Genomic DNA, 13,248 nt, shown 5'->3' with positions numbered 1-13,248 from the left:
AGCACGGTGTTGCTTTTTTGTGTGTCTTCAGCATGTTGTCTTTCCGAAGGAGGAGTTGATAGAATCACGTTCAGGGTTAAACAGAAAAGCACTATCATTTTTATTATTATTATTAGTGCTGCTATTATTATCATTTTCCTCTTATAAACAGGATTCCTCTGATTCTCTTACATAGGGTGATAGGGAAGTGGCATCTTCATCAAAGACTGTTTTAAGCAAGCAGATCTTTTATTTTGTGGTACCCATATTGAGACACATTGAGTTATATCTGTCTTTGCATGTGCACCAACACGTTTATTTGAAGCCTACTATTTCCTAGGTAACGTGACTAAGGTAGATTTATGGGTGCTAATTTACATACAGAATAACATTGGCAAAAACTAAAATATAACAAACACATACCAACTTTTGGCCTGCCACAGCCCACTGAGCATCTGCCTTCCTTGTCATGCTTGCAAGGAGAAGGGAATATATTTCCCTCTGCGTTTACAGCTAATTCCTTGTTTGTATTCCACGGTTGTCCCTGCAGTTGAGAGTTTGAAATGAGGTTTAAGAGCCTCTTCCTATCTCCCAGCAGGAGTTGGTATTAGGGGTGGTCGTTCTGTGTAACGGAGAATGCAAGCCTTTGCCCTCCCCTGCCTGATTTCACACCACGTTTGGAGAATTCTGCTGCTGAATTCTGAATTCTGAATTCTGAATACTGAAGCGCGGGTTCAAGCCCTTCATTTCCCAGACAAGTTAATAGATGCTCCAGGCTGTGCGCTTGGGTTAAAGCCTGAGTTTGATTACTTCCTCTCAGCGTTGTTTTTGAGTAGATTGATTTTCATTGCACAAATAATAAATTAATGTTTTTCTATGAGAATTGTCTTAAAAATTATAGATTAGGGTAAATCTCCCTTTGACTGCCATCTTTCTGGTCTGCCCTCCTCAAGTTTACTGGCATGAGGTGAACTTCATCTGGACCTTTCCCTGTGCATGCACTTATATCTCTCCCTGTTCTTAAAAGATAGAGAACATTGCTTTGTGTGTGGACACGTGTGTTGGAAATATAAATGTTATTCTATTTTAGATATTGAAAGAAGCTGGCTGTTTTCTTTCAGTAATGTGCCTTGGAGAACAATCAATGTTACGATGTTCATACTTATCAGTCTAGGCTAGTCAATGAGGTGATTACAAGTTCTTCCCAAGATCTCAGAGGTAAACACATGAAAGGTTTATTTCTCATTCGTGCCAGTGTGCGGCTGATGACTCCAAGGCCAAGGCAGCAGTCTGTACAGTAAGTCAATGATGCAGGCTGCTTCATCCCTGGGACTCCACCCTCTCCACACGTGGCTCCCAGGACCTCGCAGCCAGGGAAAAGTGGCCTGGAGGACTGTACATGGTTGCTTGAAAGTTTCGGCACGCTACCTACAAAGGAACTGAGGATGTGGGGGGCCGCGTACTGGGTGCTGTTGTGTTGCCACAGATGTTTTGAATGCTTCCTGTTGTTAGAATACACTGTGGTTTATTCAGCCCATTTCCTATTTGGTAGACCTCTAGGTTACCTTCCGACTTTATCCTGTATTATACACAACACTATGTATGAGATCCCGGTGCATGTCTCTGGTACACAAGTTTCGCTAGGTTAAGCACCCAAAAGGAGATGTTCCAGTTCAGAGCATGTGGTTGTTTTAGTTTTCATCAGTGCTGTCCGTCAGATTGGTTTTGAAGGTGGTCGCCCCGGTGTCCTCTTTGGGGAGCGTGTGGGGAGGTGCGTTCCACCATACCTTCATCAGTGACGTCAGAAACCTTCATTGTTGTTTTAATTTCTATTTTCCCGATCCCTAGTGGGTTTTCAGCTCTTCCTGAGCCTCGACTCTGCTGCCTTCCTGAGTGAAGAAGCACTGCTGTGAGCATCAGGCTGAAGGCAGAAACACCGAGGGGGCGCCGAGAGCCAGTGGGCAGATGTGGCTCACCGAGTCTCCCTTTGGGGGGCGCCCAGCTCAATGACATTTTCTCGACTCCCTCTATTGATTTTTCTCCTCCTGTGCTGCTATTTCAGTAGTCTCTACACCTCTAATTTTAAAACCATGGGGCGAAGGATGATTTCTCGGTCGTGTCATTTTTTCCTATGTAGTTGTCTAATTTTGTGCTTTGAGTTTTCTCATGAATTTTTGCCTGCTTAGTCATTGTCTTTTTATCTCCTGTTTTTCTTTGTCTTGCCCCTCATTTTTCATTCTTTTTCTTCTGCCTGTGCTTCCTTGTTCCCACAGGCCCTTAAATCTTTATGTCATACTTTTAAGTTGTATTTCCCACTTCCCTTCCAAGCTTGGAAGTGCTTGCTCTGGTGAAGAAACATGGGAGGGAAGGGAGCTGTGGAAAGGTCAGCATGAACATCTAGATGGAACTCACCCCAGGTGCCCACCCTCCCCAACTGTTTTGAGAACACGATGCTCTTCCTGATACAGATGCTTTGCCAAAATCTGTATGAAAGGAGGGCAATAGTCTAGTTGTCTTCCTCCCTCTGGCTCACTAGAGGATCCCTAGATAGATTACTTCCCACCTTTAGACCTCAAGTTTTGAAGAGAAGAATACAGTCTCACTTATCCCAGTCTCATTCTTTATCATCAGGGGGCCCCTGGGAGTGTGGGACCAGAATATAAGCACAGGGAACCAACAGTATGACTCAGTAGATCAGTAGTGTGGATTAGAGAAGTTTTGCTGCTTGACAGCTGCCTATGATCTTTGGCCAGTGACTTAACCCTCAGCCTGGGTTTCCGGATTTGTAAGATGGTTTTATTCATCAGGATGCTACAGATAGGCTAGGTTCCGCCACAGTCACAAGTATTCTCCAGAATCTCAGCGGCTGGAAATCCACGAGGGATTATTTTTCATTATATATTCATCGTGAGGGACGTGGGAATGTGTCTGTCTTCACCGTGACCCCTGACTGATAGATCAGCTGCCAACGTAAATGTTCCCATGCCCCATGTCAAGAGAGAGGGAGAACTTAGTGGGGAGGTGTTGGTAATCAAATGTTGGTCCAGATGAGTTGCACACCATGTATATTCATGATTCATTGACCAGAACTAGTTACGCAGCTGTGCCTAACTTCATCTAAGGCAAGGAAGTATCTGGAAGGAGGAAGATTAACTATGGTATTTGTTGGTTTGCCTTAATCATAGCTGCAGAAGAAGTAGTAATATTTCACTTTTCACAGTGATTTTGATTATTAGATAACGTGTGTGCTTAGCAAAATGCCTAGCACATGGCCCGTGCTCCATAACAAGGAGAGGAAACTGTTCTTATTGTTGCCTTTATGATTCAGCGTTGGATACATTTCCAGTGTACTTTACACCATCCACTTACTTAGTAAATTTCTCTTCTCTTTTTCTTCCCCCTGAAAATGCAGAGTAGAATTAACCTTTTCCTCTCTGGATATGCCACAGAGTTTTAGTAAATGCAGTTGAAGTGATGAAGTTTTAGACCTAGCCACAGACCCTGCTCTTCTGAGCTTAGGTTTGACAAAGGTAGATGATTATTCTGTAAAATGATCACTTTGTGGAGTGATAGCTTGGGTGTCTGCAGTGGCTTGGAACTATGTTCACTGTGTTGGTTTTCAATTTAACAGCAACAGACTTTAAGCAGGCTTTCATCTGAGTCAATGCAGAAACGGTCAATATGTATTATATGTCTATAAAGCTGGTCTCTGGATCAATTGCAATTAGTTTGCAGCAGATTGCATTAACATATCCAGAATTAATACAGCGAGTGTTCTAATGAAAAGGAATTGACCAGACCACACTGTTTTTAGTGGCTGTTTTTTGTCTCTCACATGCTCTTTTCAACTGTAGTTTTTTCCTTCTCCTTGTTAATGGCTCTAAGTTGATGAGTCAACATAGACTTAATCTATTGATCCTTTCCCGTCTGCCTTTTAAAAATGGTCCCAGAATATAGTACATATCTAATGTTTAATCTTTTCTTTCTTTAGGAAGCTTTTAGTAAATGCCTTAAACTTTAATTTTTCTTATATGATGTTTTATTAAGACTCTTAAGTCAATGAGTATGTTCATGTGTGAAATTTTGTGTTTTTCAAATTACTAATGTTTATCAAGACCTTAAAAATTCAGAAGTAAGATCAACAAATCATGAAGTTAATAACTCGTACAGTATCTGATGTGAGCATCCCTTGTCTGATAATTTATTTTGACTCAAATGTTATTTATTTCTGAAGAAGAAGTGTAGATAACTTCAACATTTAAAACAGTATTACCAGTATTCAGAATGCTGGAGTAGAGAGATTTCTTTAGGCTCAATTATGTTGAAATTTGAGTTTTTTACGAGTGTGTAGTTTTTTGTTTTTGTTTTTTTTAAGGTCTGAAGAACTTTTACTTTTCTGTTTTTAGAGAAAGTCACTTTCTGGAAATGAAAGATTACCTGTAGCTGGAAACAAAAGGACAAAAGGCAGGGTTTATTCATTTGGCCATCTAACTAGTATTTCTTGAGTATTTTCCATATGCCAAACATCCATCACATTCTTCTTAAAAATACAAAGAAATTGAAGATACACTCTGCCCTTGAGTAAAACCTGGTTTAGTTGTAAGTGTTCTGGAACCTTCTTGGAATGTCCCTGGTCCAGAAGAGATCCATGAGTGCATTGTAGCTTGGAGATTCCAGAAGAAAGTGCCATTTTAAGGACAAATTTGAGGTCCTGAAACCTAATGGTTCCATGTTGTAAAGCCCTGTGGACCTGTTAATGGTCTGTGCGATATTGTCTTGGCCATACACCAAGGCCATTAACAGAAGCCACTAGGAAGTATGTCAAGTGATTTTCCTCCACCAATCTTGTGATTCAGTTTGTGACTGATTTTTTTGGTTTATGCATTAATAGCATTGTTATCTTATCCTCTGTGAGCAGTGTTTGTGTTTTCATCATGACTCATGGTTGAAAATGAGATTAAACTAGATATATTCTTTTTTTTTTTCATCTTTTTCCTTTTAAAAATGGGGTGTATAAGTTTGGGAATACTTTTGATTTTACTGAATAAAATGAGAAGAATTTACTTGTTCACGTTATTATGCTCTTTGATTACTTTCTTTCAGCACAGATTAGAAACTGATAGTTCGTATTGGAAAATCACCTCTACATGATGCTTAAACAGTTACTTTAATACACAAGTTGCAGTTTTTAAGACGTGGTTTAAGTAATGATGATTGTTTTCAGGTTACGATCCTCATATTTGGTGTGTGAGAGAGAGAATATTATTAGAGACATAGTGATTGTGCCTTGAGGAATTAAAAACTAAGAAGTGGATTAATCTGTGGCCCATTGAACCTCAAAGTGTTTAAAAAAAATTCCCAAGATACCTTACAATGATTAATGATGTGCACACAGTTATTAAAATAATGCTCTGACCTTTATTTGGGTGGGAATGGCGGGAGGCATATCCTATATAATAGAGTTCTTAATATTTTTTAAAAATAAACTTTTATTCTTAAATACTTATTGACTCATCTGAAACACCAAAAGAAGTGCAACAGTCCTGTGTGCCCTTCCCCCTCCTGCCCTCATGTTGACATCTTACTTAGTTTTAGTCAATGTCAAATCTAGGATATTAACATAGGCACATTCTTGTTAGCTAGGTAATAGACCCAATTCAGTTCTCATCATTTCTTTAAACCTGTATCCATTTGTTGTGTATGTAGTTTTCCTTAACATTTTTGATTAGGAAAACAATCAAGCATAAATAATTTATTTATTTATTTATTTATTCCCCTTTTAAACAAAACCCGTGTTGCTGATTGTCATTTGAGGGCACCTGTAAGACTGGCTATATGCGTTGACTATTATTTTTCTTATTATTTTTAAGTATTCTTATCTCTCTCTCTCTCAATTTCTCTAGGCAGTTCAATTAACCCCCCGAAGACAGCTGAACCTGCAGGAATACCAGAGCAAGAAGCTCATGTCTGATCATGGAGTTCGAGTTCAAAGATTCATTGTAGCAGACACTGCAAAGGAAGCTCTGGAGGCTGCTAAGAAACTAAGTAAGTTAATTCACAACAGGTAAAATCACACTTGCCCACGTTAGTGACCTCACAGGTAGCAGTGAACCAGTAGGTGCATTTTCTTTGTCATGGGTTATTACTAACGAAGACAGATATGATGGTGGGCTTTTGAGTTGCAAAGGCTAAAAAAAGCCCAATTAGGAAAACTTGATTCTTTTTTACGAGATAGCAGTGTATGAGCTGTCACTCTGGTAATTTTCCTGAATTTTTCTGCCACCCTTTCATCTAGTTTTCTTTATCTGTGGGTTAGTGGCTGGGAGAAATAATGGTGAATGGTGTCAAGTGTCAAAGAGAAGGCCACAGCAGGGGAAAGCAGGAAAGATATTTGGCATCCTTATTGAAGCCTCTAGAACATGGAGAAAGTTCTCTCAGTGACTGGAGGAGAAGGAGGAGAAGCACATGCATTTGGAAGCCAGGCTGGCTTTGTGTCAGGGTTTTGCCCTCCTATTTACCAGCTCTGTAACTTTGTATTAGTGCCTTTTCCTTCTTGTGCCTCAGTTTCCTTATCTAGAAATCAAGGCTAATGTGTTAATCCTCAAGTACTGTCGTGAGCCTTTAAGGGGGACTGTCCATTGGTATGTGGTAGAAAATCCAATTAATTTCCCAACTAGAGATTGAGAAATTAGGAATCTGATTCTGCTATTTTTTCATGAATATTCCTTCTGGTGGTATACAGACTCTCTTTACTGCCAGTCTGGTTTAGCACTGTCCAGTAGAAATAGAACATGAGCCACATAAGTATTTAACAGTTTTCTAGGTCACTTTAAGAGAACTAAAATTAAATGGGTGAAATTAATTTTAGTAATATATTTTGTTTACCCACTCTATCCAAACTGTTACTTCAACATGTAATTAATGTAAAACAGTTATCAGTCAGATAGTGTACATCCGGTTTCTGTCCTACTCTTCAGGACTCTGGTTTGTATTTTACATTTCCGGCCCATCTCATGTCACATTAGACACATTTCAGGAGCTCGATGGATACGTGGGGCTAGTGGCTACCATACTGGACAGCATAGATCTGGACACTAGAAGGATGTACATGTGTATTCTTTGCCTGGAGCCTTGGAGAGCGGTTGCTTCCCACTAGAAATAAAGAATGCAGCATCTGCTAACTGCCCTTGCCAGGCAGCTGTAGCAAAAGTTTGAGAGTGCAAGATAGAGACAGGCTCCATATTTCAATCTCCCAATTTTCTAAACTCTTAAGAGTAAGCAGTTAGGTACTTTAGCTAGTAATTGTTCTTTATCTCCTTTACAGAGTTCCCCCAGATGCTTATATGCCAGATCCTTTCTGTGTTGTGTTGGTTGAAATGCATGTTTATTCTTCCTTTCAACAAATATTTATCTATTGTTAGCCACATGTATTAGGCACCATGGCTATAGCTGTGGAAGATAAGCAAGCCCTCTTTCTTTTTAGAACTTACATTCTAGAAGGAAATTAATTTGTAATTTTCAGATGCTAAATGTAGAAATTGAGAGTGACTTATAGTTTAAGAAATGGAAATTGGTTTCATTTTCAAAGACTATCAAAATTGGTTTTCATGGTGGGAAAAAAAAACAAACAGTAAAATTCAACCTACACCTGGATGAGAGCTCCTCTGTGCAGTGTGGGAATAGACTTAGTAAAGGTTAGTATTCCAGCATTTTTACATGAAAGGATCATTTTTGTTTTATACTCCTGTGGTTTAGGGAATGGGTAATGAGAACAAAGAAATGTAAAGTTCAAGTCAGTCTTTGGTCTTCATTTTCCCCATTATTTCCACAAATGTGCTGACATACTAGTATTCCAGGTCCAAGGGTCCCTAAGGGAATTCTGGAAGCCAACTGATTACTGGCCCCTCCCCACTTAGGCATAGCACAGCACGGAGGGCTTATCTTTCAGATTTTCAAGGGAGATTTGAATTTACTGAGCTAATTGGCTTCTTAGTCACTGGTTTGTTTTATAAGCATTTATTTAGCCACTGCCTTGTGTGGTTGGGCATTGTGTACTGTGTTTGTAAGATGGAATTTTTGCTCTGCAGGATTTAACAAGGTGGCATTTATATGCTGGGGCCCAAGTGAGGGCAGGGAAAGACACAGACAATAAAGCAAGTATTAAATAGAAGTAAAGCTAAAGCTAAAAACGTTAAACTTCTCAAAAAGCCATTTTGGTTCTGCAGCAAGGGTTTTAAGAAAATCAGAGTGGATAAAAGGATTGAGATTAACCCAGTTGTGTCTCTACCTTGGCCCGTGCACACCTGTGATACTCACTGAGGAGGTATGGCCGTGGGAGTGCCTCTCTGATCGTGTTGAGAGCAGAAAGGGAATTTAAAGAACTAACCCAAGTCCCTCATTTCCTGAATGAATGAGTAATCCTCTTACTCAGGAGTTTTGGAGGAAGGAAGGTCTCCTCTGGCTTTTGTTGTATAATAGATTTGATCAGAGGGAATATTTAAAGTATCGGAAGAAGAGATGGTGCCAAGTCTAGTTGGTTAAAAATGAAACGAGTAGATTGTAAATATAAAGGTCACTGATATTGGCTAGAGAGAACAAAACAAGAAGAATCTGGCAAAACTTCGCAGTGTTGACCTGCTTATTGCTACAAGACAGACAAGAACCAATAGTACAAGTTTTACTAAACAGATTTGAGGTTAAGGTTAAAGCTGGATCACATGTTGCCTTGAAAATGGGACATCTGCCCATCATTGATGGTGGTTTTGGAGGGCATTGATGATGATGCCCATCATCATCATTATCAGCATGTGATTCCAAGGGATTCATGGCTATCATGATCCAAATTCATAGACAAATCAGAGACATGTGAGAATCAGTACTTTTTGGACCATGTGTTAAAGAGAGTTTTTTTTTTTTTTTAATGTAAGAAGCTTGTAAATAATTGAAATGCATTTGTTTACCTTTCTACTTTATTCATATTTGGATGTGTTTGAAATATTGAAATACAATGATATATTTAAAATATTTTGAAAGCAATTGTTAGTATTAGTCATGCCTATGATTTCCAGGATTCTCTGTTTATTTGTGTCTGAACCCACATTCCTGATTGCCTGTGGCCACCTGTTGACAGCTGTCTCCACTTCTCCTGGCCCGAATAGAATTTGTCATCTCCCAGTTGCTCCAGACTTTCTCTCCTTATCTCCCCCCTACTTACCCATCTGAGATTCCTCCAGTGATCTTTTTTCCCCCTCTAATTTTCTGTTTGTTTGTTTGTTTTTTAAAGATTTTATTTATTTATTTGACAGACAGAGATCACAAGCAGACATAGAGGCAGGCAGAGAGAGGGGAAGGGAAGCAGGCTCCCCGCTGAGCAGAGAGTCCGATGTGGGGCTTGATTCCAGGACCTTGGGATCATGACCTGAGCCGAAGGCAGAGGCTTTAACCCACTGAACCACACAGATGCCCCTAATTTTCTGTTTTAATTCCAGTTAGTTAATATACAGTGTTATATTACCTTCGGGTGTATGTACAGTGACTCAGCACTTCCGTACATCAGCTGCTGCCCATCACAAGTTCACCCCTTAATCCCACCACCCATTTAGCCCATTCCCCTCTGGTAACCATTAATTTATTCTCTGTCATCAAGAGTCCATTTCTTGACTTGTCTATCTCTTTTTTTCCTCTTTTGCTCACTTGTTTTGTTTCTTAAATTCCACATATGAGTGAGATCATACAGTATTTGTCTTTCTCTAACTTAGTTCGCTTAGCATGATGACACTCTAGCTCCATTCATGTCCTTGCAAATCACAAGATTTCATTCTTTTTTATGGGTGAATAATATTCCATTATATATCTATTATCTATACATCTATATCTACGCACATGCACACACACCCACATCTTTTTTATCCATTCGTCAGTGGATGGGCACTTGGGCTGCTTCCATATCTTAGGTATTGTAAGTAATGCTGCAGTAAACTTAGGAGTGCACGTATCCCTTTGAATTAGTATTTTTGTATTCTTTGGGTAAATACCCAGTACTGCAATTTCTGGACCAACTGGTAGTTCTATTTTTAACTTTTTGAGAAACCTCCATACTGTTTTCCACAGTAGCTGCACCGGTTTGTATTCCCACCCACAGCGCGCAAGGATTCCTTTTTCTCCACATCCTCACCAACACCTGTTGTTTCTTGTATTGTTGGTTTTAGCTACTCTGACAAGTGTGAGGTGATAGCTTGCTGTGGTTTTGATTTGCATTTCCTTGATACTAAGTGATGAAGAGCATCTGGTCTGTATGTCTTCTTTGGAAAAATATGTATTCATGTCTGCCCATTTTTCATTTGGATTATTAGTGTTCTAGTACTGAGTTAAGTTCTTTATATATTTTGGATACTAACCCTTTATTGGATATGTCATTTGCAAGTATCTTCTCCCATTTCATAGGTTGCCTTTTAGTTTTGTTGATTGTTTTCTTCACTGTGTAGAAGCTTTTTATTTTGATGTAGTTCCAAAGGTTTATTTTTGCCTTTGTGTTTCCCTGTCCTCAGAAGTTATATCTAGACGTAGCTATGGCCAGCATCAGAGAAGTTGCTGCCTATGTTCTCTTCTAAGATTTTTATGGTTTTAGGTCTCACATTTAGGTTTTTAATCCATTTTGGATTTATTTTTGTGTATGGTGTAAAATAGTAGTCTAGTTTCATTCTTTTGCATGTTGCTGTCCAGTTTTCCCGACACCATTTGTTGAAGAAGCGATCTTTTTTTCACTGGCTATTCTTTCCTGTTTTGTTATAGATTAACTGACCATCTAGCCGTGGGTTCATTTCTGAGTTTTCTACTCTGTTCTGTTAATCTATGTGTCTGTTTTTGTGCCAGTAGTATACTATTTTGATCACTACAGTTTTGTAATATATCTTGAAGTCTGGAATTGTGATGCCTCCAACTTCGCTATTCTTTTTAAAGATTATTTTGACTATAAGGTGTCTTTTGTGATTTCATACAGATTTTAGAATTGTCAGTTCTGTGAAAAATGTTGTTGGTATTTTGATGGGGATTTCATTAAATGTGTAGATTGCTTTGAATAGTGTAGACTTTTTTTTAAGTATAGACATTTTAACAATATTTATTCTAATCTATGAATGTGGAATATCTTTCCATTTCTTGGTGTTTTCTCCAGTTTCTTTCATCGGTGTTTTATATTTTTCGAGTGTAACTCTTTGACCTCTTTGATTAGGTTTATTCCTAGGTATCTTATTATTGGTGCAACTGTAAATGGGAATGTTTTCTTAACTTCTCTTTCTGCTGCTTCTTTATTGGTGTGTAGAAATGCAACAGATTTCTGTACATCGATATTGTATCCTACAACTTCACTGAATTCGTCTGTCAGTTCTAGTAGTTTTTTGGTGGAGTCTTTTAGGTTTTCTGTATATAGTATCATGTCATCAGCAAATAGTGGAAGTTTTACTTCTTCCTTACTGATTTGGATGCCTTTTATTTCTTTTTGTTGTCTGATTGCTGTGGCTAGGACTTCCAGTGCTATGATGAATAGACGTGGTGACTGTGGAGATCCTTTTCTTATTTCTGACCTTAGGAGAAAAGCTCTCAGTTTTCCCCTATTGATGATAATGATAGATGTGAGTTTTTCATATATGGCCTTTTTTATGTTGAAGTATGGTCCCTCTAAAGCTACTTTGTTGAGGGTTTTTATCATGAATAGATGTTGTAGTTGGTCAGATGCTCTTTCTGCATCTATTTAAATGATTGTATGGTACTTACCCTTTCTCTTGTTGATGTGATATATCATGTTGATTGATTTATGAATATTGGACCGCCCTTGCAGCTCAGGAATAAATCCCACTTGATTGTGGTGACTGACTTTTTAAAATGTATTGTTGAAGTTTGTTTGCTAGTGTATTATTAAGTATTTTTGCAACTGTGTTCATCAAGGATATTAGCCTATGGTTCTCTTTTGTGATGATGTCTATATCTGATTTTGGTATCAGGATAATGCTGGCTTCATAGCATGCATTCTGAAATTTTCTTTCCTTTCCTGTTTTTTAGAATAGTTTGAGAAGAATAAGTATTAACTTTCCTTTAACTCTTTTTGGTAGAATTTGCCTTAAAGCCATCTGGTTCTAGACTTTTGTTCGTTGTTTTTTGTTGTTGTTGTTTTGTTTTGTTTTTTTTTTCGTTACTGATTCAGTTACTTTGCTGGTTATCCATCTGTTCAAATTTTCTGTTTCTTCCCTTTTTTTTCCCCCCCGTAGGTTATATGTTTCTTGGAATTTATCCATTTCTTCTACATTGTCCAGTTTGTTGGCATGTAATTTCCCATAATTTTTTTCTTATAATCCTTAGTATTTCTGTGGTGTTGGTTGCTATTTCTTCTCTTTCATTTGTGGTTTTGTTTGAGTTCTCTCTTTTTTGGGGTTTTTGATGAATCTGACTAAAGGTTTATTAATTTTGTTGATCTTTTCAAAGAACTAGCTGTTTCATCAATCTATTATATTTTTTAGTTTCTATATAATTTATTTCCACTCTTACCATTATCATTTCCTTCCTTCTGCTGATTTGGGGTTTTGTTTGTTGTTCTTTTTCTAGCTCATTTAAGGTATATTGAGATTTTCTTTGCTTCTTGAGGTAGGCCTGTGTTGCTATAAACTTCTTTCTTAGAACTGCTTTTGCTGCATCCTAAAGGTTTTGCACCATTGTGTTTTCATTTTCATTTGTTTCCATGCACTTTTTAATTTTTTTCTTTATTTCCTGGTTGATCCAGTCATTGTTTAGTAGAATGTTATTTAACCTCCATGTATTTGTGGTCTTTCCATATTTTTTCTTGTTGTTGACTTCTAGTTTCACACCATTGTAGTCAGAAAAGATGCATGGTATGACTTCATTCTTGGATTAGTTGAGGCTTGTTTTATGGACTAATGTGTGATCTCGTCTGGGGAATGTCCCATGTGCACTTGACAAGAATGTGTATTCTGCTGTTTTACGATGGAATGTTCTGAATATATCTGTTAAATCCATCCATTCCAGTGTTTCATTCAAAGCCATTGTTTCCTTATTGATTTTCTCTTTGGATGATCTGTCCATTAATGTATGTGAAATGTTAAAATCCCCTACTATTATTACATTATTATCAATTTGATTTTTATGTTTTTATTAACTTAACTATTTGGGTGCTTCTGTGTTGGGTGCATAAATATGCACAGTTGTTATATCTTCTTGTTGGATTTCCCCCTTATTTTTATCTAGTGTCCATCTTTGTCT

The 13,248-nt window shown here is 38.1% G+C and overlaps 1 protein-coding gene across 1 annotated transcript in view; it reads left to right on the top strand.

Annotated features, from left to right (window-relative positions):
• Window positions 1–13,248, top strand: part of SUCLG2 (succinate-CoA ligase GDP-forming subunit beta) — a 273,815-nt gene that overhangs the window by 44,491 nt on the left and 216,076 nt on the right. The window contains exon 2 of the mRNA XM_032867349.1: window positions 5,883–6,024. Within this exon, the coding sequence (XP_032723240.1) occupies window positions 5,883–6,024 (142 nt within the window). The remainder of the gene's footprint in view (window positions 1–5,882; window positions 6,025–13,248) is intronic.

The sequence above is a fragment of the Lontra canadensis genome, unplaced genomic scaffold, assembly GCF_010015895.1.
Source record: "Lontra canadensis isolate GAN:19392208 unplaced genomic scaffold, GSC_riverotter_1.0 scaffold34, whole genome shotgun sequence".
Classification (NCBI taxonomy): domain Eukaryota; kingdom Metazoa; phylum Chordata; class Mammalia; order Carnivora; family Mustelidae; genus Lontra; species Lontra canadensis.
Note: the sequence above shows the minus strand (reverse complement) of the source record. Positions and strands in the feature narration are given on the sequence as shown.